We start from the raw sequence: 26400 nt of genomic DNA on the forward strand, positions 1-26400 counted from the left end.
TACACCTTGAGTTTTGCATGATATCCAAAATTTCCCAATTCCTAGCATCTGTACTTCTTGCTCATGACTTCCATGTATTTAGTACAAATACAGTATTACATATGAGAATTGTGAAAAATAAGTTCTTGTATCATAAGCAAAGTTGTGCATGAAATTGTGTAAGAGGTTCATAAAAAATGACAAGTGATGAGATTAATACTGTACCATAAATCACAATTATATAAACAAAGTGATGATTTTCACAGTGTAGTGAGTAGTATGACATGCTATTTTCATGGTATAGCTATGTTTTAGGTGGAAAAAAATTATACCTGGAAATAAAATGATTGTTAGGATAGGTATATTGCCAGCTGTTTATTGGCTGCAAATTTCGAAATATTGTCTTTCTTTGTGAACAGTAATTTTGATTTAACATGACCACTGAACTACATCATTGTCAGAGAAAATATGCACATTGTTTATGGTAGGTTTTTCACCTGAAACTGCTGTTTACAGTATGAAGGTAGTTAGGGCTCATAATGACATATATAACTAGGCTGAATTTACCTTAGTTTCAAACCTGTATTGCTACTTCAAAGTGTCGTTCAGCAGTACAAATTTCTGTTTACAAGACATCCTATATTCTGCACTTACACATGTGTTTGTCTTGTTTAATCATTGTGTGGTGGTAACACCATAATGTGTAGTCTGTGTTGTAAAATTTGCATAAAGTGAAAAGCAGAATGAATTCAAAGTAATTTCCAGATGTGTATTTACCTAGTTGTATTTTACGGGAAGGGGAGTTATCTTTGTGGTGTCCCGTCTTCATATGTCGTTTTATCTAGACTGTTGGATCAATACATTTGAGGAATGGGAAAAGGAAGAAATTACACTTGCAGGCTTAGATTGTATTTACCAAGTTGTATCGTACGGGAAGGGGAACTATGCTCATGGTGTCCCATCTATGTATCTTGCAATGTCTAGTTTGCTCTTAAGTATGTGTATATTTTTTGCACACACTATTGTTTTGTCCAGTTTGTTCCAGACATTCACCGCTCAGTGTGGATTTTTTTTCCAGGTCTCGTCAATAACTGTCCTTTTTGAGTTTTTTTTTTTCATGTACCCATGTATTTCTCTTATCCCAATTTAGTAAGTCCTCTCTATCAAGGACTTTCATGATTTTGTAAGTGGTGTGACTGAGGAAATGATATACAGTTTGTTCCTAATGTATTTCTACTTGTTGAATCCTATTTATTTTCTACATGTTTTTGGCACCCATGATGTTCTTGCTCCAGCATATTGTTAGTGTGTATCAATTATTATAGGAAACAAAAGTGGCTGATTATCAAAAAATATTTATCAGGCATAAAGCTGATACTGATTAGTTGGCAAAGTGGCAGATATCAGAGCGGGAAGATTGTCGATAAATGCAATGATGAACTTAAGCTGTTCTGTAATGGAGGTGGATGAAGGAAGACATGAATTTTGTTGTAAGTTTATTCCCATGTCTTCCTTCATGTGCCTCCACATACTTGTTACTATGTACCAACTGTTCTGTACTTAAGTCCGAGGTAACCTGAGACATGGGGAACAAATAAAGTTAAGAATAGGGAAGTTGTGGTTTATAAAGGTGCATCAAGTCAGGCTGAAATGATGAACAGAGGTTTCCTCTCAAGTTTCACAAAAAAAAAAAAAAAACGGATGAAAACTTTATGGAGGAGAAGGGTGACAACAGTAATGTTGAGTGAGAAAATGAAAATGGAAGTGAGGATAGTACACAATCTATATTAGATGCAAAAACAACTCCAGGACATGACAAGTTCTCAAACTGTATACTTAACCACTTCGGTACGATAACGCCTACATAGGTGTCATGAGGTGCGAGTGAGTACACAAGAATGCCTGCATTGGTGTCTTGATCATATATATATATTTTTTTGTAGTTGTACTTGAGTTACCTCTGGATTCTGTGAACTGATTTGATCATGTTTTCTGTGTTTATTATTACTCTGAGTAAAAGAGAAATAATAATACAGCAGTGACTGGATATTTTATAATGCAAGAAGTGTGATGCAAACTACATGTGGCAGATGATGTTGCGTGCAAGAATTTGAGTCATACTGAAGTGGTTAAGGAATGTAGATAACAGCTGGCAGACAAGATTCACAGTTGAATTTTGTTCATTAAAAGAAAGAAAAATGCCATAAGATTAGATAAGGGCTAACATGTTGTCAATTCATAAATGAAAGTAAGGAGTAATAGTTGAATTACAGACTTGATGTCCTTGACCAGCACATTAGCTAAATTGTGTGAGAGAACCATGAAAGACAGCCAGATTAAATATAAAGACGTGTTTAACATTTTAGCACACAAACCTGTTTCAGAATTGGAAATGTACTGAACCTGTTGCTCTGACTCTGGTAGTTGATGTCATGTAAGAGAGAGAGAAGGCTGGTTTTATTGTGTGTAAGATCTACAGAAAATTTTTAGCAAGGTACCAGTACTTCATGGTGGGAGTGGGCGCATTCCTTTGGCTTGGCTACCTCCCTTGTTAGGGGGAAGGAGCCCTTGGTGTGTATGTATGTATGTATGTATGTATGTATATATATATATATATATATATATATGTATATATATATATATATATATATATATATGTATATATATATATATATATATATATATATATATACACCTCATAAATAACTTATGGAAATTGGAGCATATTGGAGATCTTAAAAAAAATCTGTTGGAATGGATGAAGGATTTCCTGAAACAACAGTACAAACAAGTTTGGGAGAATGCTAAAGGCAATAACCAGATTGATTTCTAGGTTAGCAGATAAACAGCACAAGGGGAGATTAGATGCAGTTGGACCTGCTATCATTTAAAGATGGGAGAGAAAGAGGTGAAAAGATTGCTGTATTCAGGTCACTGAAAAGAAAGAATAAAGATCTCTTGGTTTGGGATGGGAGGGTATCACATGGATATATATATTAACTCCAGGAGTAGCCTAGAAAATATAGCCCAATCTAAACTTATACAAATGTATACCAAGGCCATTTTCCCCCTTTCAAGGGAGGTAGCCATAGTCAAAGGTATAAATCCACACCCATCCATTTCATCCCTACATACTCCACCCCCATTTACCACCCCTTCCTCCCTCTTTTCTTGGCTCCTCCTGGATGACACGTCATCCCTGCATCTCTCCCACTGCCCTGGGTCAGAAGTAGTGTAGCAAGACACAGCACATCCACAGCAATTATAGTTTAGTTTATAACCAGTAATGATATATGGGGAAAAAGCAACAGTATTATATTAGTGTAATCTCATGTGTTACAAAAAATAGTTGCTCCATGCCAAGCAGGCGAAGATGCCAAAACCATGTTTTGAGTTATCAGTCATAGTGAATGGATGGGAGTTTCAGTGCCAGAGAAAACATATTTTTGAGGGATCTGTGCCACCAATCCCCCACACTCTTTAATCTATATGTGTATGTGCATGATATACTCACACTTCGGAAATACAAATATTTTCTCGTGCAGATGACATAACAATCACATGCACACACTGTGGCACAGATAGAGTTGCAGAAACACTGTAGCCATACCTTGATACAATTGACATCTGGTTCACTACAAATAGATTCAAAATACCCCCAACCAAATCCACAACCTCACATCTCACCAACTAGACAGCAGAACACACATACATGCCATGCCTCTTTATCAACAACACCCTCATACCATACACGCACACACCCAAGTTAATTGGCATAACATACATGTCATCCATGTCATTCAAACAACACATCACAAATATAAAAACAAAATGCACACCTAGACTAATTCACCTAGATCAATAGCAGGAACAGCATACGGACAAAGATTCTACCACTGTACAAACAATGTATATGCTCAGTGATGAATTGTGCAAGCCCTACATGGGCCCCTAATCTCACTAAGATACACCGCAACACCTTACAGACCATACCAACAAAGCCCTAAAGACAGTTACAGGCTGCACAAATACAACACCTACAGACCCTCTACACCATGAAATGAAAGTCCTCTAAGTCAAAGATCACCTTGATATGAGAAGTACACAAACACTTGTTACAGCCTCCACAAGTACAGCCCACTCACTACACTACATAGCAGAACACCCACACATGCCAAGAAACATCAAGACACTGAAATACCTACATAACAAACAAATACTCTCTTCTCTTCCCCCATAACCACCAGACAGCAGCCTCCAGAAGCATATCCACTGTTCCATCAACAAACTGCTGTATGCCAGGCACACTGAAATCCATATTTCTGAATCCCCTCTCCACTTGGCCAGACTGTGGTGTGGCCACCATCCAGCCCTTGTAAGTTACCAAAAGAGGCTGGATAACTGCATTGGAGACAACTGTCCAGGATGCAAAACTTCACCTCATACTATACAACACATCATGGAAGACTGTGTTGTACACAATCACACATTCCAGCATTATATACACTATGAGGGATTTGTGGGGAAAACCCCATTCCAACCATGACATTCCTTAAGGAGATGGGACTGCTTGGCCAGACAGTCTAGGGAATGATAACAACAACGCTTAGGAGCTGGCATTTTTACCTTGGCACAGAGCACCTAGGTAAATACAGTCGGTTTGACAGCGCAATGATAGTGTTTGCAACCATTACTCTAGTGGTCCAAGTTTGATTCCTGTCCAAAACTGAAAATTTTTCAGTATCTGTGCTGTGAGCCAGTACTCCAACTCTCATGGGTGGGAGTTGGGTTCGTGTGTATAAGGTCACAGCATTACCCATAGATCAGTCGTATAAGAGCTCTGAGCTCTCATCCAGAAGGATAATAGATGTCAGTCATGAGTCCAACATGTCATCCAAGACCTTGGTGAATTGCTACCAAAGATTGTCATATGACCTATAAGTGCTGTACAGTGAAGTTAGCAGGTTGGTCTGAAATTCTCATTGGTCAAATAATTACCAATTCTGGGAAAGGATGATTGAAACTAGGCCATCTTAATTATAGGTCTTAGTAAATTGATTATGGCCTGACACTTCACCATGTACCATTAGCACATAACTGACCTAATAGGACTTTTTAGGTATTCATTGCCTGTGTTTATGGAATTGTAGTGTATATTTTGTTATAGGTACCATTGTTACGTAATTTACCATACGGTACTTAAAGTTTGGTAGAGGTAAAGAATTGTGGTGTGATCCTACATGTACAGTATAGTAGGTAATCCTACCTAGTTGACTTCTAAACCCATAACCACATGAATTAAGGAGGACCAGTTGGCAACTGCATGTAATGTTGTAGCCCTATAAACAACTTGACTATGATGCATACTGTAGTTCATAGCAATAACTGGAAAGTACATCATATTCAGCAAAGTGAGAGTGTATTGAAAGTAAGTACAGCTGTAGCTATATACTATGAAATTAAGGAAAATGTTCTAGAAAGGTGGCGCAACATTAAAGGTGAACGAATAAGTTAAAGACAACTTGGTGTGGAAGGAATTCCATGGGATTGCACTTCGGAGTCCAAAGATCCTGTTGATTTTTTAAATGGTGACAGTAATTGTTGCCTCAGGATTTAGTGCTTGGAAATCTACAGATCAAGAGTAGATGGCAAGTCCTCAAGCCTTCATTTAGATCTCTCTGGGAAGGGACTCTGGTCTGCTGTCGTGTGTTGCATTAGTATAGGATGGTTACTATATCACCAGTTATAGGAGGGGAATGTTTGCTAGTTGTCAGTACTTAGGTGAAAAGTTAAAAGACTTACAGTTGAAATCAGTAGAGATATCTGTGGCCAAATTTGGAGACCAAATGTCAGCCTCAAGCACCTCCATTTGGAGGAGACGGTGTTAAGTTTCAAACCTGGATCAGGAAGATAAAAAAATTTCTGGCTTCTATCAAGTAGGACCATCACATTCAGGTACCCACCCCTGGTAGGAAAGGTAAATTGAGATTAATCATAGAAAAAAATATCAGTCCTTTGAAATTGATAATATGCCAGTTTTATATATATATATATACATATATATATATATATATATGTATATATATATATATATATATATATATATATATATATATGTATATATATATATATATATATATATATATATATATATATATATATATATATATACATATAAAATGCAAATTTACACATATGCAGTGAACCTGTTCTACCTAGTCCCTATTTTATGTATAAAGAAATCACAGTTAAGTAAGTTGTGTAATATTATTACTTTGTGTACTACTTTAGAAAATGATACTTTGTTGTATATTAGTGATAGTGATAACACTTATTTTGAGTTTCACTAATAAGAAACCTGCAGCTGCACATCAGCTGTCAATGATCCCCAGCTCCTCCCATAGATCTTGTTGGGAGTACAATATTTCTTGTCCTTTGGGACGATATTGCATCAAATACAAAGGAATACAAAGAAGATGCAAACAGTAACATACCTATTGGTCCTTACAAGGCTGCTTACAAATTGAAAGGTGTAAACAGTGGAAACTGTTAAGAACCATTGACTTAAATCAAGTACATTAGCTCACAATGGTGAGAAATAAGTTGGACTGTGGTTGGACTCCATATGTTTATCTAGAAGTAGAGATGATACAAGAGAAATTTAAGGAAGGTAGCTGAATGGAGGGACTAGAAGTTTGTATATTCAGGAAATAATGCTGTGTAACTTTAGTCCATAGGAATGTTGCTAAAATTCCCAAAATATTGACTGCATAATACTTATGCATTCATCACCCCATACAGGATTTAATGTTGGACTGTTTTGTGGGACATAGGAGGAGGAGAAGAATAGTAACTGGTTGTCTGTTTTACTTATGTGAAGATGTGGAAGAAATGCAATTGAAGTTGGTATAGATGTTGGTCATAACCATGGGATCACTGTTAAATCCAATTCTTACTAAACTTTTCATTGAATTTTTTAGGTGGTGGTCAATTTGTAGATGTTACTCAAAATACTATAACATGGGTCTTCTATATAGATGACATCCTGATAATCCCATCTAAGAGATTTGGTTTTCAGGTGTTTCAAACATCATTGACCAGATTTGAACCTTCCATTTAGTTCACCCTGAAAGAAGAAACATCTTCCTTACCTGGACATAATTGACAAAAAGGATCTCTTAGAGTAGGATCCAGAGGCCATGAAATGAAACTGGAAAAAATAGATGTCTGAAGGACATAAGAAATGCAGTTTTACGTATAGAAGCATTGATTCATGGAGTTATATGGTAGAAGAAATAGTACAATCAAATAACACAAGATAATTTGAAGTTGGATTTGACCAGTGCAAAGTTGACACCATACAATGTTTTTATCCTGTGTGCTACAGCTAAGTAAAAATTACAAGTCCCCAAACCAATTTGAAATGATTGGCATCCTTGAAGACCCTCAAAAATTATGATCTTCAAGTGTGAAACTCAGATGTTGAGAAGTGCAGTGGGGTGTGTCCAAGGTTAAGGGGTGGTGTGACATTGCATAAGAGACTGGAGAATGTAGAGATGAGTCATGCTGCAAGATTGATTGAGAATCTGGACCACTACGTGACTGAAACTAGAGCTCATGATCCCTGTCTTGAGTAGGGATAAAGATGAAACTGGAGCTCATGATCACTGTCGTGATTAGGGATAAAGAGAGATATGTCAGGGAAATCATTGAGGTTAAGAGCTATTCCAATATCTGTGATTTTAAATCTCTTACTGAGCCTTAGAGAAACTGCTCCAAATCTGTGACCCAAGTGAGCACTGTCAACAGCTGATGGGCAACAGGTGTTGGATATGGATGGGTATAGAGTTCACTGGGTTTGAATACATTGAACAGTTATACATAACTGACTCTGAGTGGCCTGCTTCCCCAGGCTGGTATTTGGGTGATGGCAGATCCTGCACCACAAATGAAAATTCATTTGTGCAATGGAAAATCCTCAAATTCGGCTTTATATTCTTCAACTGTAAATCCATAAATTGATCAATATTTGTGGTACCACATACACAAACCATATTTCCAGTTCTAATTATAAAATGTAACATTGCAAACATACATACATACATATACCAAGGCTTTTTTCCCCCCTTCCAAGGGAGGTAGCCAAAAAGGGAAAGGCATAAAAAACACTCCCACCCATTTCATCCCTAAATACACTCCACACCCCTCCCACCCTTCCTCTCATCTGAGCACCTCCTGGATGACAGGTCATCCCTGCACCCTGCCCACCGCCCTGGGTCAGAAGCAGTGTCGCAAGACACAGTACATCCACAGCGAGGCCGCTTCATTTAATCGGCGACCCCCTCTCTCCGTCCCCCTTTGCATATAAGGCGAGGACGGGGAGAAATCCCTTCGGGCTGCGTCAAAATTTACTCACACATACTACCCCACCCCCCACTTCCCCGCCCATTCCTCCTCATGCAGTCACAACGTCATCCATATACAACCATTCTCCACTCACCTCTGTCTTCCGTCCTCTCCCTTCCTTCCTCAACAGACATTCCCCTCTTCCCCAAAGCCCCCTTCACCCCATCCATCCACCTCATCCTAGGACGTCCCCTCATGTTCACTCCCTCCACATCTGCCTTCCATACCTCTTTTACTAGTCTTTCTTCACTCATTCTTTCCATGTGTCCAAACCATCCTAATATTCTTTCATCAACCCTATCTCCCAAATCCTTTTTCACCCCTGTTCTCCTCCTCACCTCCTCATTTCTCACTCTATCTAGCCTAGTAACCCCCACCATACTTCTCAGACACCTCATCTCAAACACATTCAAACTCCTTCTCTCTTCTTCTCTTATATTCCACGTTTCTGCCCCATACAGTGCTGTTGGCACAATCACTCCTTCATACAGTCTCCTCTTCATACAGTAAAGTGCTGTTGTAGAGTAAACAACTCCCATAATGAAGTATTGAAATCTAACAAATTGGTAATATGCACTTAATCATATCAGACATTCCACTGCCCTCTTTTCTCAATACTTTCATATTCAAGACTTTTCTAGTCCTGTTGGGCATCACTGCATAATCCATACTTTCCACTACCCTACCACCAACCACCCTGACATATGTATGCATATGTTTATTTTTCTTCATTAATGCCATGTTTTCTATCATTATTTACTGTTTTGGTATCCATTTTTAACATCTGTATTTTTTTTTTTTTCTGCCACGCCATATCTCACTAGCACTCCATCTGGCTTATCTTCAACTCCAAATTTAAGATCTTTGAACACCGCTACATTTACAGTCTTCCAAAAATCTGCTCACTCATTTAGATTGCTCCAAAATGTTGCTCTTTCATCCTTGCTGTTCTCACCATGAGGGCCATATGCACTCAAAAATACCCACATCTCCTATCTTGTTCTCATTTTTGCCCGCATGGCTATGTACTTACACGTTTCATCACTTACCAATGGTGCCACCCTTCCCCGACTGATTCCACCCCACTTCTCCCTCATTTTCTTGCTGTTCTTGACATGAATACCTTTTCACTACAATTGATGCTTTGCAATTTTGATCAGGCTGTCATAAAGTGATTTTAGTCCAATGAGATCAACTTTATTGAATAAAAAGGTTAACCCTGCCTTGATTAATTATGTTTGATCTAGCTGTCAGGCAATTTTACCCAGTTGAGAATAACATGTATGTACCGCTGAATGGTTGTTGTTGTTGTTGTCATTCCCTAGACTGTCTGTCCGAGCAGTCCCGTCTCCCCAAGGAATGCCACTGCCGAAACTGGGTTTTCCCACAAATCCTTTATAGAGTGTATGTTGTGTTGTTTGTGTGCATGATTGTGTATAATGCAGTCTTCCATTATGTGTTGTATGGTATGGGGTGAAGTGTCCATCAGCTCAACGCAGGTGGCACCGATCCCCAAGAGGAGCTACGCCTGCCTTGGGGAGTACCGCTGAATGGTTAAACACGTTGGTTTAGTCAAATTTCCATAGTGTGTTTTAGCTAGATTCAGAGTTTTATATACCCAAGGAGCAAACCTTGGATTGAAGAGGGTCTTTATTGTTTAGGCTCCAACTTTCACCAGGATGCAGTTGTGCATCATTAGTCAGGAATAAGAGTTGAAAAGTGAGCCATAATATTGAACACAGTAAAGTTGATCTTACCCATGCCCTTGGTGAGGTCTCATCTGACACAGCCTACAGATATCACATTTCATGTACACATTCTGTTGTGACATCATTTCATGTGAAGGCCTGTTTGCCTTTGCTCTCTTGTTTCCCTTCTCCTTGGCATATTTTGTCATATTTCATGGTTTGACCTGTGCCTTTGTTGCTTTCCCATTTTGTTTGTATTTATTTGTTTATGGGTTTAGATTGGGCTGTCTACTTTTAGGCTGCTTCAGATTTGATACATCTATACTGGAATATGATATATATATATATATATATAATATATATATATATATATATATATATATATAAATATAATATATATATATATATATATATATATATCCTCTCTCTCTCTCTCTCTCTCTCTCTCTCTCTCTCTCTCTCTCTCTCTCTCTCTCTCTCTCTCTCTCTCTCTCTCTCTCTCTCTCTCTCTCTCTCTCTCTCTCTCTCTCTCTCTCTCTCTCTCAAAATTGTTTCCTGTGACCTATGGTCTTCCATCTTGCCAGATGATAATCAGATATTCCACCTTTCCTTGGAACACATCTACATTCAATATTTTTCATTCATTTCTATCCACTACTTTCATTTACTTGAAAACCACACTTGTGTCACCACCTTCTATTTTCTTTTAATGATTGCAGGTCCAATACTTCTAATCTATCTATGTAAGGTTTATCTGCTTGGATGAGGATCAGTTTGGTTGCTGATTTCTCTCTTCTCTTGGTCTTGTATCTTTCCTTTTGTGTTGAGACGTGTCACCACTGTATATACCAACCTGGGAAGGATTTGGTTGTCTGTAAGGTTGTTTATTTGGTCGCCAATTAAATTAAGTGACCATGCTGTGGATGTACTGTGTCTTGCTGCATTACTTTTGACCGTGGGCAGTGAACGGGATACAGGGATAACTCGTCATCCACGAGGAGCTAAGATGAGAAGGAAGAAAGGATGGTTGATGGGAATAGGTACATGCCCCTTGTCTTGGCTACCTCCCCTACAGGGGGGAAAAAGCCTTTGGTATGCAGATGGGTAGATGGGCAAGTTTTTTCATCAACTTTCCATCTATTTAGTGAATAACCACTTTTATATTTGTCAAATCTTTGTTTTGCCATTATTCTTGCTGATGTATAAGTTGGGTGATATTACCCATGAAAATCTTTCTCAAATCCCCCTTCTCTTGTGCTATTGTAATTGTCTCACTTCCCATAGAGTAAGTCATTGATAATTTGAGGAAATTTTACCCATTTGCATATTTTTTTGTATTGTAGTTAATTTTCCACACTTGGCTTTAGTCATACATTGTCTAATCTTTTTGTAATAGCATTTATTTGTTATTTTTATTTCAATTTATATTTTTATTTTTTCTATGTAATTTGCATCATCTGTAAACATGGTAGTGTAGCTTGTCATTTCTTCCCATGCTATTTGCATAAATCAAGAAGATTACAGTACAATCCTTTGTGGACTCTCATGGCTTTACTCTCCATCTAGTCATCTTATCCTATACTACAGTCTTCATGTATCAGTCTTTCAAGAAATATATTGACCATGTCAATAGACTTTGCATAGGCTCTTTAATATGTTCCAGTTTTCATACTAGTTGTTTGTTATTTCTTGTTTAAAGTTTTTTCCAGATCAATGTATGCTCAATCTACCTAACCCTCTCTCTTGTTGCCTATTAATTTTTCTTGAGTAAAAACTTAATAGGTTCAGTATACATGATCTTCCAGTTTTGAAAGTGAAATGATTCTGCCAAAATGTTCATCTTTTCATGATATTGAACTCACTTGTTATTCACAATCTTCTCGCACAATTTAGTTATCATGCTTTTAGGTGTTAGTCTATAGTTCAGGGCTTTCTCTTTACTTCCACCTTTGTTCATTGATGCCATGTTTGCCCTCTTCCAGTCTTGTGGTGTTATTTCTTCTTATAATACACAATAAAGTTAATCTTGTTTGGCAGTTGTTCCCTACATTCCTGAAGTACTCTATCTAGTTTGAGATCTCAGACTGGAGCTTTACTCATGGCTGATGTTTCCAATAATTTATATTCTTCCTTCACTTCTACTTTATATTTTTAATGCTAACATTTCTTTGTCTTGTCAGTACCAGACTCCCCTTTTGTATTTATTTATTCAGATGTTTGTGTATTTGATTTATTAATTTTTTAGTAAACTTGTTAATTTTTGTCTTAATTCTGTTGTATGGACTTTTTCTATCATTGCTCCATTCCCCATTTTATCCATGTTCCCCATCTATAATCACTCCACTTTTCCACAACACCCCTAGACCAGTTTTCTTTCTTCCCCCTCAATTTTCTCATTTGCCACTTTGTTTCATATTCTATTTACATTTACATATTCATATTTCTTCATATTAAACTTGGTTCTCACTTCACTTTATCTTTCCTCAAGTATCCATCTTACTTGTCTCCCCTCTTTGCTCCCTGTCATATATGTCATATATTTTCATTTAACAGTTTTAGCATAATTTTCTCTTTTATTTGTTTATCATTTCAACCCCTGCCAGCTTCCACTCTCCCCTCTGTGACACTTCTTTTGAAACAGAAACTGAATGAATGAAGAGAGGGAGTACTTTAAGAAAACCCAGGGACAGCATATAGAGCAATGTAACTTTAAAGTTGTGTTGTCAGTGGAGTTGTTAACTTGTTGATTTATTTTATTTCCTTTTTATTTATTTATTTATTTATGTATTTCTCCTAAATTGGACCTTTAGACTTCAAGTTTTAGTACATGGAAATAACATCAGAGGACGGGGTATGATTTTTTTTTTTTTACTAATAATGGTAACACTTATACCATGAATTATTAGTTGTATAGTTAAATTTTTAAACCCTGGTTGTGACTTTGTACATATACTGCATTAAAAGAGTGAATGTGACTGTAATTGACAATTGGAGATGTTTGAACTTGAAGTTCTCTGTCACTTTTATCATTAATATTGTGAAAGCATTTCCTCCACTGCCACCTTCACCACCACTACCACAACCACCATCACTACCACAACCACAACCACCATCATTACCATAACCACCACCACTATCATAACTACAACTACCACCACTACCATAACCACAGCCACCACCACTACCATAACCACAACCACAACCATCATCACTACCATAACCACCACCACCATAGTAACCACAGCCACAACCACAAACAACCACCACTGCCCCTGACAACCATCACAAATGACCACCACAACCATCACAGCCAACTACCATTACCACCACCATAACCACCACCACAACTAAAGTGGGCATCAGTGGAAATGATAAGGGGAGGAACCGTCTGCTCTCTATCATATAAAGTAGGCTTCTACTCCCCTTCCCCCTCCTCCCTTCCTCCCACCTTCCTTCCTCCCACCTTCCTCCTCCCACCTTCCTCCTCCCTTCCTCCTCCCTCCTTTCTTCCTCCTCCCTTCCTCCTCCCCTTCCTCTTCCCCTTCCTCTTCCCCTTCTCTGCCTCCTTCTCCTCCTCCTCCTCCCATTCCTCTTCCTCCTCCTCCTCTCAATCCTCCTCCTCCTCTCAGTCCTCTTCCTCTCCTCCTCCTCTCAGTCCTCTTCCTCCTCCTCCTTTCACTCCTCTTCCTCCTCCTCCTCCTTTCACTCCTCTTCCTCTCTCCTCATTCCTCCCACTCCCTCCTCCTATCCCTTTTCCTACTCTCCCTCCCCCTCCACCCTCTTTCCCACCTCCTCCCCACCTCCTCTCCCGTCTCCTCATCTCTCTACTCCCCTGCCTTCCTCTCCTCTCCCCCCTCTTTACCCCTTTCCTCCCTTCCCCCTCACCCCCCCCCCATTGAGCTATTCATCAAGAGAGTATCAGGGGAGCAGATGGATTGTTCTCTCTTCTCAACTCTGCTCCACCCTCTCCTCTCTTCTCATCATCTCTCTCCTGTCCTCTCCTCTCTCCTGTCCTCTCCTCTCTTCTCTCCCTCTGCTTTCCCTTCTCCTCTCTTATCTTCTCTCATCTCCTATCCTCTCCTTTCTTCTCCTTTCTCCTCTCTTCTCTTCTGTCTTCTCCTCTTTTTCCTCCTCTTTTTCCTCTCCTTTTCTCTCTCCTCTACTCTCTCCTCTTCTCTCTCCTCTCTCCTCTTCTCACCTCTCTCCTCTTCTCACCTCTCTCCTCTTCTCCCTCCTCTGCTCTCTCCTCTCCTCTTTCCTTTCCTCTGTCCTCTGCTCTCCCCTCTCCTCTCCCCTCTCTCCTCTCCCCCCTTTCTTCTCCTTTCTTTTCTCATCTCCTCTCTCCTCTCCTCTCTCCTCTCCTCTCCTCTCTCCTTTCCCCTCTCTCCTTTTCCTTTCCTTACCCCATCTCCCCCTCTTCTTCCCATCTCCCCCATCTCCCCCTCTCTTCCCCATCTCCCCCTCTTCTCCCCATCTCTTCTTCTCCCCATCTCTTTTTCTCCCCATCTCTTCTTCTCCCCATCTCCCTCTCTTCTCCCCCTCTGTTCCTCTCTCCTCCCTCCTCCCTCCCCCTCTCTCTTCTCCCTCCCCCTCTCTCTTCCCTCCCCCTCTCTCTTCCCTCCCCCTCTCTCTTCCCTCCCCCTCCCTCTCACCCTCTCTCCTACCTCCCCTCCCCCCCCTCTCCTCCCTCCCTCCCCTCCCCCTCTCCTCCCTCCCCTCCCCCTCTCCTCCCTCCCCTCCCCCTCTCCTCCCTCCCCTCCTCTTTCTCCATTTCTCCGTCTGTCTTTCTTTTCTCCTCTCTCCCTTCCTCCCTCTTCATTCCCCCCTCTCTTTCCCTCCTTCCCCACCCCTTCCTACTCTCAGGAGCAAACAACAGAATGATAACTGTATTAATTGTTTCCTCAAGTTTCACTTGCCTGGACTACTGCAGCCACCACAAGCCAGCAGTGGTGCACAGGGCCTTCCATATATCTCGATGAGAAGAAACATTGAACTGTTGTCTATGTTACACAAGTGAGGGTTGATTCTATGTCATCTGGTGGTATGAGGAGGGAGATGAGAACAGTTGCTGGTGGTCAGGTCTCTTTATGTGAAAGAGTGAAGAAAAGATACTGCAGGTTGATAAAGATCTTGGCACCAGTCCACAGATTCAATGCCACCACCTCCAGATGGATGTGGGGGTGTTAAGGGGACTTGAAGATGAGCAGCTGGAAGATTATTCTCTCTTCTGTCTTCAAGGACAACCACAACGTGGTTACTTGTCACTGGTCCAAAGCAGATTGATTATGACTGCACTAATGTCATTGAAATCTGAAAGACTTCAAAGTCATAGTTTCTGAACCTGAATTTGGTAGAATAGGATGACTTGAGGTATGTATGCTGGGGCAGCCTCAAATAGTTTCATGATGTTAGGTGCACTAGAAGTTCTGAAGGAACTGTAGGACACTGGAACAGGAAGTTTTTGGTTTGTTGGTGGGATGTAGCTGGAATTGTAGTATGTCTATACAAAAGCAAGTAGATGGACAGATCATAAAACAAGCAGTCCATTATAGACTTCCAAATTCCATAATCTACCAGACTTTTCCAGAAGAGGAATTACTCCCATGACAACGAGAGTTGCTCTGGAACACCTCTTATGTTCAGGTCACCACCTTGTACTAAAAGAATACCAACACAAAATCATTCTGGCAACAAATTGAATCACCCAAGAGGCAGCTACCACATGAAATACAAAGTACCTAATACTACACTACCTTTCACTCACCCCTTCCAGACCTCAACACAAGAACTCTTCACTGAGTATCTTGTAGGCTGGACCAATTGCTGTGTCCAGTTTTTTTGGGACCATGAATCTCCTAATAGAGAGAACCAGAGCAACATATTGGAAACAAAGAACGTTTCTGGGAAGACATCGTCACTTCTTGAGGAGAGTTGATGTCACTCAGAATTTAGTGTTCTTTTTATCAGTGATCATTATGACTCCTGTTGTCCTTGGCCGAGTTATAGATAGCCAATGACAAGTGGACAAGTTTGAGTGACAGTCAAATCAATTAGCCCTGGTACTCAATTTGTACATATGTGGCAGATTTATTGCAACCTACTGATAGGGTATGTGGTCTTGTCATTCAAGTCAGGAAAGTTAAGGGTAGTCAGTGACTCAATATGATTACAGTAACCACACTGCTTAGTATTCCAGGTGAGGTGTTTGCTTATGTGCTTCTGACTACAAAAGAGTGAGTATTATGAGTAGCCAAGCTTCACTCAAGATAACTAACTAATTGGACCTTGTCTTTTTATAGCCTCATGCATACTTCGATCTTGGTAGAACCTGTTCTGACTGAAGATCCAATTTGCTGGATAAGAGGTGTCTTTGTCTGTTGGATGAAATGGCTTGGTAGCAGCCAGATAGAATGTAGTTGTCAATAGCAGTTAAAGGGTTAATTGAGATAGATGTAATCTGAATGGTATATGGGGGTACTTGTGGCTCAAGAAAAATGTCTGGCAGTGGTTAGAACAAATATGTAAGTTGTCAGTAGCAGTGAAAAGGTGAAAAGGGCAGTTTAACTGGTAGGGCATTAATTTGAAAAAATTGGAGAATATAAGAATTGTAGGCTTATTATGAAATTTTCATATCTGCCCTGTATTCGGGCAAATCTGAGAAATTTGGAACTAATGTGTCTAATTCAACAAGAACCCATATATTTCGATCACGGACTGTGATCCTCTTCAGAGGATCACAGTTCGTGATTGAAATATATGGATATCATCTATTTCATTTCTTCTTATCCAACACAGTGGGTTCTTGTTGAATTTTACGAATGTGTTACGACATTACTTTGTAGTTAATGCGTCTAACTTCTCGCTTCCGTTCTTGGGTCAGTCATGTGTTATCACATCTTTTATCTTCAAGTGGATATGGAATCAAAGTCATCAGATGTAGACTTTGCTGATGTCAATACACTGCCTCAAAAATCACAAGATATAAATATTGGAACTCGGAAGGCATAAGGTGGTTTGGATTAAAACCAAAATCCAGACATCTAGGATTGTCTTACACTAAACCAACTGGCAGGTTGCTGTATGCAATATGTAAACGATAACAATTTTCTCTCTATATTCTCTTCTCAGCATGGAAGTTGTTAGAATGTTGATCACTCTCTATTATCCCATGGTTCATTTACTCCTTAAGTCCCTCCTTTAACAATTGTGACCCCTCTTCATTGTGATAGTTCTCCAAGGACAATGCTGTCTATCGGCAACAAAATACAGGTACCTTGACCTGAAAAGCCAGCTGGGGCAGATTAGTCTTATGGTTTGCAAACAGAATGCCAAACTTTTTTCGTGTGGTTATCTCCAAAAGAGGTGGTAAATATTGCTAAGGCCACAGGAGTGCTCATGTGGGAAATGGCTGTTTCAGATGGTTAGTTTGCTAGAAATGATTCATATGCATAAGGTTTAAAATGATAAGTGTGGAAAAGTACAGTCACATGATTTGTGCCCCTTCCTCATTGATAAATGAAAAAAAAAGTGCGTAATTCACCATGGTCTTGGATCACGTGTTGGACTGGTGATCGACAGCTATTTCCCTCCTAGATGAGAGCTTAGAGCTCAAACATGCCCAATCTATGGTTAATGCTGTGACCTTACATGCACACACCCAAATCCCCGCCCACGAGAGTTGGAGTAACGACTCGCAGCGCAGTGATACTGAAATTATTTCAGGCCTGGGCGGGATTCGAACCCGAACCGCCGTAGTGGCGGCCGCGAACGCTACCACTGCGCCAAGTGTGTAAAGTGTGTGTGTATGTATGTATTTATCCAATTACAGGAAAGGTGTGTATGTATGTGTAGTGTGCAAAAATGGTTGAAAAATAAAATAGTATTTTGACAACTTTTGTAAACCTTTGTGGGCAGCAGTCACTCCCAGTCACTTAGTCACACACCTCATCTCACCATAAACGTGGGACTTGACTTTGATAAGATAATGGTTCGGTAATCCTTAGATTTGTTAAGAGCAGCTACTTCAGAGCCATTCTGGTCAGGAGCACCAGGTATAAGAAGTGTGGGGCTTAGGTGCAAGCGTACCCAGGGCAAACTTGAGTAGTTGTTTACAGTAACTATGAGTAGTTGTTTACAGTACCTAAGTCATTTGTATTGTTTGTAAGATGGAGGCATTCAGATTGATGTTACGTTAGGGGACAAAAGCTCTCTTTTTCTCCTCATTTCCTATCTCCCTTCTTTTCCGTCTCCCTCCTCTCTTGTCTCCTATCTCTCCTGTCTCCCCTCTTGTCTCCCACCTCTGCTGTCTCACTTCTTTTCTGCCTCCTTTCTCTCCCAGCAGTCCAAGCCCTTCCCCCCTCTTCTTCTCGTTTCATTAACTTCCCTTTTGTCCCCTATCTCTATCTCTCTCTCTCTCTCTCTCTCTCTCTCTCTCTCTCTCTCTCTCTCTCTCTCTCTCTCTCTCTCTCTCTCTCTCTCCCCCTCACTCCCTCCCTCACTCCCTCCCTCACTCCCCCTCCCTCTCTCCCCCTCCCTCTCTCCCTCCCTCTCTATCCTTCTCTCTTTCCCTCTCCCTCCCTCTCTCTCCCTCTCTCTCTCTCTCTCCCTCTCGCTCTCCCTCTCCCTCTCTCTCTCTCTCTCTCTCTCTCTCTCTCTCTCTCTCTCTCTCTCTCTCTCTCTCTCTCCCCTCCCTCCCTCCCTCCCTCCCTCCCTCCCTCTCTCTCCCTCTCTTTCCCTCTCTCTCCCTCTCTTTCCCTCTCTTTCCCTCTCTCTCCCTCCCTCCCTCCATTTCTCTCTCTATCTATCTCTCTCCTGTCTCCATCCCCTCACCATTTGTCTTCTCATTTCTCCCTATTATGATGACTGTCGTTCTTGTCCATCGCGATGATTCCAAGATATTGAAGCTACTTGGGCATTCCTATACTCTTTGGCATGCATGCAGGAGCTTCTCCTCCTAATTCTCTTTTAACAATCATGATTTATGTCTCGTATTGGTAACGTGCGAGACTCCGTTATCACGCCGTTCACAATATATATATATATATATATATATACACCTCTCTCATGAGTCTACATCATCTGCAAATAATTTAAAGCATTGAGTTCCCCATCTATCCTTTGCCATAGCTTGGTATGAAATGTATCTTCTATTGCCACTTACTATGAGTTGAAATAGATTAGTAACCATCTTACCAAAATTACTAATTATTACTATTTTTGATAGATTTATTTTTGTGGGATATGAACCCCACAAAATAGTGGTAAACCTCTCTCTCTCTCTCACACACACACACGCACACGGACGCACGCACACTGACACACGCACGCACGCACACAGACGCACGCACACAGACACAAACACACACACACACACACGAACAGAGATGCACACAGACACACGCACGCACACAGACACACGCACGCACGCACGCAGACACAGGCACGCACGCACACAGACACACACACGGGCACGCACGCACGCACATACATAGACACACACACACACACACAATGGCGAAATAGCATTTTAGGGATCTTAGGCACCTGCTCTTAGTGGTTTTGGGAAATGGACGTCGGAGAGGGGCTGAGCCATTTTCACCACACTTGTTCACATGAGGAAAACTGGCAACCAGTGACTACACCCTTCCACCACCTCCTATTATGGATCATTGGCTTATAAGCAGACCCATTCTAGTATAACGCCACATTCTAACGTTTCTTCTTAGAGAGATCTACGGAAGGGCCCTACAGTGTGCATGTTCCCTTCAGTGAAAATCTAAGTCAACCGTTGTTGTTATTATTTTTATCATTATTATTATTTCTTGTTTCTATTATATTTGGATAAATATATAGTTACCCTGTACATGGATGTAGGGATTAAGGATTACTTGGGAAAAAGGAAAATGAGAACAAGAAGGGAAAGCGAGAGAGGAGGTTTAAGGTGCATCTTCCCTCCCGAAGTCTCGATGTACCTGTCAGAAAGAAGTATGAGGTATAACCGAGAGCATGGGAACACGCTTCGCTAGACTGATTAGATCTCTGTTATTAAAGACGCGGTTCAGTTAACGCACGGTCAGGAGCTGACCTTGCTTTGCGCTGCGATTGTCAGATGGATGGGTGGGTGGATGGATGACAGGGCAGAATGTGGCGGGTGATGGATCGGGGTGGGGTTCGTGATAGCAATAATAATGATAAATCATAAATATGATAATAGTTATTATATATGTGATGATTATTACTTTTGTTGTTCGATGTTAGGCATCGTATGTTGCTCTTCGGCTCTCTCATGTTCTGACTGCGCGCGTGTATGTGTGTGTGTGTGTGAGAGAGAGAGAGAGAGAGAAGAATTACTGCATTGCCCAGAGTTCAATCTGTATGCGAGTTCTGATCTCTCGTTCGAGAGGACAATTGCAGTTGATCACAAGTGTAGAACATGATACAAGAACATGGAATATGATCAATATATATATATATATATATATTATATATATATATATATATGTATGTATAATGTGTGTGTGTGTTTGTGAACTTAGTCAACGCTATAAGTCGTTACTGTTTCCCTTGTGCAAAGGGACGGGGCTCGAGTAAGGTCATATCGTTACTCATAGATCGGTTCATATATGAGCTCTAGAGTTTTCTCCCGTGGAGGTAACAGCTGTCGGTCACGAGTCCAGCACGTGGTTCATGACCGTGGTGAATCGCACTTGTTCACTGAGAGTGTGGAAACACTTGTAGATTTGCTCAGGTTTCGTGGAACTACTGTGGCTGGCTGGGTGTGTGGGCTGTTGTTGGTCCCACCAACCCTAGACACTTGTTTTCATGGTGGCGCTTATGTCTTCGTGGTTAGTGGTCACAAAGTATGTTTGGTGAGGATACCCGGTGACCAGACACAGATACGAAGATGTGATTCGGAAAATATATATATAATATATATATATATATATATATATATATATATATATATATATATATATGTGGGTGCGTGGGTGTGTGTGTATCAACCACAATTCACCTCGAGTTTCTCGATGTTGATGGCTTAGAATTAAAGTGAATTGTGATTGATAAATGTAAATCTGTGCACTGGGACCCATTCAGTGTTGTACAAATACCTTTTCCCTTTTTGTATAATTTCCATTTGTACTATCGTGGTGGAGATGGGTTGAACGCAAATTTTCGTGTACGTGTATGTAACTCGAGCATACAAATATATAAGAAAAGTTGCGCTCAACTTACATCACTCTTGATGGTGCAATCGGTTGAGTCACTATCATTTGTGCTAGCGGAGGTTCGAGTCCTTGGCTGTGCCACGTTTCAATTTCTGCATGCATGCCTCCTCGAGTTTCTCGATGTTGATGGCTTATAATTAAAGGGAATTGTGGTTGATAAATGTAAATCTGTGGACTGGGATCCATTCAGTGTTTTGTGTGTGTGTATATATATATATATATATATATATATATATATATATATGTATATATATACACACATATATATATGTGTGTGTGTGTATACATATACATTCAAAACGCCAGAACGCGCTTAGCTCTCATTGTGGTCGTCACCTTTGCCCAATGTACTGTGGTGGGGTTCAAGTTCGGGACCCGGGAGGGGGGGAGGTACGAAGCGAGAACGGATACTACGCATTACATTACACGTTATCACGTCACCGGGGGGTGGGTAGGGGGAGGTGTGGGGGTTGGGTTCCAGTGGTGCGACATTTTGGTCTTGGGGGGGGGGGAGTGAACCCTCATCCACTACCCCCTACCTCCAACCTCCCCAGGCCTGTTGCAAACCCGAAGAGTCGTATTGGAGCAGTCATTGGCTGATGTTTGTTGTCTTGGGGGCAGATCGTTATTGATGTCTTGTCGGTGACCTAATTGCAGTATTGCAAGGACGATGACATGGCGTAGTGGACTCAGTAGCTGCGAATGATGAGAGCTTTTTCGAACCACAATGAGGCCAGATGCCAGAGAAAAAGGGAGAGAGATAAGCAAATGCAGACATAAAATGAAATTGATGAAAATAGAAATTGAAATAAAGAATAATGATAATAGCAATACTTCTTGAAGTAGATAGAATATAATGAGAAAATAAAACAATGATAATAATGAATGGAGAAATAAACAGTTAAAAGTAAATAAAAGAAAAAGATCTTAGACTGATTAAACGAGCAGAAGAAAATGGCAGATAATGAACAGTTGCTAGAGCCATTGGAGAAGACATCAACGGCGTAATTGATGTGATGGGAGCGTGTAGGTCGCTCGCTGCCATCTTGTTTCCATAGCTGAATAAAATCGAGGTAGAACAAATATATATATAAAGATAGCGCAATCTACGTTGTTTTTATTTGGTTCGACTAGTGTCTTTAGTCAGAATAAAAAAAAAATCGTTGAAGGGATTGGCCTGCTAGCGGTCTTAGGACTCCTTCGGAGCTGAATGAAATCGTCTGGCGTCGGTATTAATAAAATCCAAAGATAACGTGTAATGGAACACTCTAGCTGTACGGCAGGCGTTCACGTACTATAATGTTTATTGTAACACAGGCCGGGTTAGTTGTTATACTTTATATATTTGATTCAGGTGAGGCTGGAGATGGGAGTGCCACTGGGATGAATGAAATCGCCTGGCGGCAGTCAGAAAAAGTGCCACCTGGGATGGAAGGGTGTAATCGAGACGGGGGTACCGTGGGGGGTGTTACCACAGAGGCTAATAAAATCACCTGGCGGTAACTGGAGGGACCATCCGGAGTGGAAGTGGATAAGGTGGTCATGATACACATCTGGAACCAAGTCACATAGTTTGGAGTCCGCGTAATGGTGGAGACCAGAAGTTATTTATTCTGGGGAGCTCTTCCCCGGACTGGAGAGGAATGGCGTAAGTCCAGCTCGATGGCCTACTGCGTCATCCAAGAGGCTCCTCCTCTTTTTCATTTTATTTTTATTTTATTCTTGCGTCAGTTGATTTTATTCAGTCGCTGTAACACGGAAGTCTGGGCGCGTGTCAGTCACTCCGCGAAGGACCCCAATGACTGTAGGAAGGTCCCCGGGCCTTCACCCCTCCCTTCCCCCCGCCCCCCTTCCCCCTGTGGCGGGTGTAGCTGTGACCCAAATATGGAGAAGGAACCGAAGGTCTGCGAACGAATTGTAATGTAGTCACGCTGCTGCGGCGGAGGCGGTGGCGGAGGCGATGCGGTAGCGGCTGTGGACACACTTGCATAACGTAGTCCGGCGGTGTTACAGCGGTTGTTGTGACGCTCCTGCTGTAGCAGCCAGATCCAGTACTGCTGGCTGGGAGTTCGAGGCGAGATGACGTAATGTTGCCCCGTGCCTGGTGGTAGTAGTAGTAGTAGTAGTGTCGATTGAAATGGTACAAATTGTGATACTTAAAAGTGGTGTTTGTGTAGTTAGCGAGACTTGCGAATGATATTTGTGGTGTGACTTGGTACTTGAAGTGCTCGTACACGTATAGTGATACTTGTGGCGAAACGTGCTGGTACTTGCGAGCAAGCTGGAGGTTGTACATAAGCGAGGAGTAAGGGCCTCCTAGTTGTTGATGCGTACATATGACGAGTACCAGATGTAACGGATTTGATACCAACCCGTAACGCAGAGCTGTGAATGGTACTATAGCATGTGTGTATCACAACGAGTGTCTTCCTAAGATAAAAAAAAAAAGTCATTTTTCGAAGAAGGGGATTGCCTGGAGAGAATATGTGCATGACAGGGCATAACGCATGTAACTGGCGTTGATCAAGAAGCTCCTGTGACGTTCGTGCAGCCGTGTAACGGGAGCTCAAGGACAACGATGGTAAGGTGAAAGTGTTTAAAACTGGGTTGCAGAACAGTCTCAGGGTAGCACTGGTGTGGTAAGGAACAGGTCCCGCCCGCGCGCGCGAGAGAGAAGAGATCCAGCGAGTGACGTCGGCGTAACGGTTACCTCCACTTTTGTAACGGCCCCGGTGACGGTTTAACGGTTTCCGTTATGAATGTTAGTGACGGTAGTGACGTTTACGTCACGACGCCCAAGAGGAAGAAGAGTCTATGGCTACGGAGGAAACGACGAGCAAGGTCAGTAGAAGGTGCATTCACACTAGTGATTGTCTTTGTTTGGGGACAATGCCATTAGTGACGCTTGTGTAACGAGCCCTTGGCAATGGTCTAACGAGCCCTTGGCAATTGTGTAACGGGGTCTTGGCGATTGTTTAATGGTGGTGTGTCGGCCCTGGAAAGATGTCTGTGCATTCACACTTTTGACTTGTAGTTTGGGGGAACAGTGTTGGTGACGCAAGTGTAACGCTTCCCTTGATGATGCAGGTGTAACGGAGTCCTTGGGGATGTTGTGTAAAGAGGTCCTTGGCGATGGTGTGTAACGGCTCCAGAAAGGTGTATTGCATTCGAATATTGACTTGTTACTTAGGGACAGCGCCGTTGGTGAAACGTGTGTAACGGGCCCTTGGCGATGGTGTAACGGCCCCTGTAACGTTATTTCACACAAACCCCAAACGTTGCCAGTAGCGGTAGAGCTGGATATTGAGCGGTTTTAGTATTGTCGAAGCCTCTAGCATAACGTGTGCGCACTACCAGGTGTGATTGTTCTTTTACTGCTAGAAGATTTTATTCAACGGAGGTCTCACGCCTTCAGGTTAATCATCATCATCGTCATCATCATCATCAACAACAACAACAACAACAACACATCATCATCACAACAACAACAGCACCTCATCATCAGCAGCAGCAGCAGCAGCACCCATCTTCATCATCAACGCCCATCATCATCATCATCATCATCATCATCATCATCATCATCATCATCATCACCGTCGTCATCATCAACAACAACAGCACCACCTCATCATCATCATCATCATCATCATCATCAACACCCACCATCATCATCACCGTCGTCATCATCACCGTCATCAACAACAACAGCACATCATCAACAACAGCACATCATCATCATCATCATCATTTGGGGGCATAATACGCCAGAGAGCGCGTCGCTTCATTCACACGCCAGCGCCAGATCCCACGGCCTCTCCGAGCCAGCTCCCATGCACCCACCCACCCTTCCTTCCCAGTGCAAACAACTGTCGAGGGGTTTGATCAACTTGCCTCAGCCACGACTTCTATGGGCGTCATCCCCTTCTTCGCCTCCTCCTCCGTCGAGGGTTGGTGTCTCTTGTGGAGGCAAATATCCCCTGGGAGTGAGTGGCATCAACATCAGGGAAACATGCCACATGATGCCCACACAGCCCACCAATTATGCTGGGGACTGGTCTAGACTAGGGGTGTGCCGATTAATCGGCATCGGCAAGAATCGGCACTTTTTTTGGCGAGTCTGCATCGGGGAGAATCTGCTTTTTTATGTATTTATTTATTGATAATCTGCATCGCCATCGGCAAAATATTGCCGATGCCGAATCTCAAAGAAATGCTGATTCTCGCCGATGCCGATTCACCGAAAAAGTACAGATTCTTGCCGATGCCGATTAATCGGCACACCCCTAGCCTAGACTGTGCCCCGTAGTACAGTCTCGGGTTTGATACAAAGTCGTTCCAGTGATACTCCCATGATTCTCCGAAGATACTTGGCACCAAAGAAACGTCTTCAGATTAATAACATGATTGTATTACGTGTCTGCAAGCGATTTCATTCAGCTGAGGAGAATCCTGCACGTAATGCAACGGTAAACAGCAGTCATGTAACGTGCCCCAATTGGCGATAGTGTAACGGGTATCAGTACGAGTCGTAGAGCCTCAAAAGTTGTAACGGAGAGGAGGATACGGAATGAAACGATTATTGACGTCACAGATAAGATGACACTGGTGTAACGGCTCAGAAGTGCATTGTGATATTAATGTGAAGAGTACCATTGTTTCATTAAAAAAATTAAATAAAGAGTTGCTGGTGGGCGTTACCTCTATCTCTTCGTGACAAGTGATAACATCCAGGTAACGAGATTAATATTTGTTACGGGATGTAACGGACATTGGAGATGGCGTGCGTGTCGTAAAGGAGCTTACGTAACGGGGAAACTGCAGAAGTGGTCGTGGAAGAGGTCGAGCCGACTCTGGAGTCAAGACAAGGAGGTCTGGTCGTTGTGTAACGCGTATTTGTGATTATGATCAAAGAGGGTCGGCCGCTCGGCAGGTAGCCCAGAACACCCGACGATTCTATTCAGCTGTGGGAGAAGACCCGGAAATGGTTTTCGAAGTGTGGTGTGTGTGTGTGTGTGTGTGTGTGTGTGTGTGAGTGAGTGAGAGAGAGAGAGAGAGAAAGAGAGAGAGGGGGGTGTTATACGCTACTGGACGAATTTTTA

At 41.7% G+C, this 26400-nt stretch overlaps 1 protein-coding gene across 4 annotated transcripts in view; it reads left to right on the forward strand.

Moving 5' to 3' along the window:
- LOC143018935 (protein Aster-B-like) overlaps positions 1-26400 on the forward strand; it is a 146636-nt gene that overhangs the window by 4266 nt on the left and 115970 nt on the right. The window contains exon 1 of one of the 4 annotated variants that reach the window (XM_076174530.1): positions 23349-24142. The exons of the other annotated variants lie outside the window; for them this stretch is intronic. Within the exon in view, the coding sequence (XP_076030645.1) occupies positions 24057-24142 (86 nt within the window). The 5' untranslated portion in view covers positions 23349-24056. Of the gene's footprint in view, positions 1-23348; positions 24143-26400 lie in introns of those variants that run through there. 4 annotated transcript variants of the gene reach the window in all.

Source organism: Oratosquilla oratoria, chromosome 36, assembly GCF_046742065.1.
Source record: "Oratosquilla oratoria isolate Oo_2021 chromosome 36, ASM4674206v1, whole genome shotgun sequence".
In the NCBI taxonomy this organism is placed as follows: Eukaryota; Metazoa; Arthropoda; class Malacostraca; order Stomatopoda; family Squillidae; genus Oratosquilla; species Oratosquilla oratoria.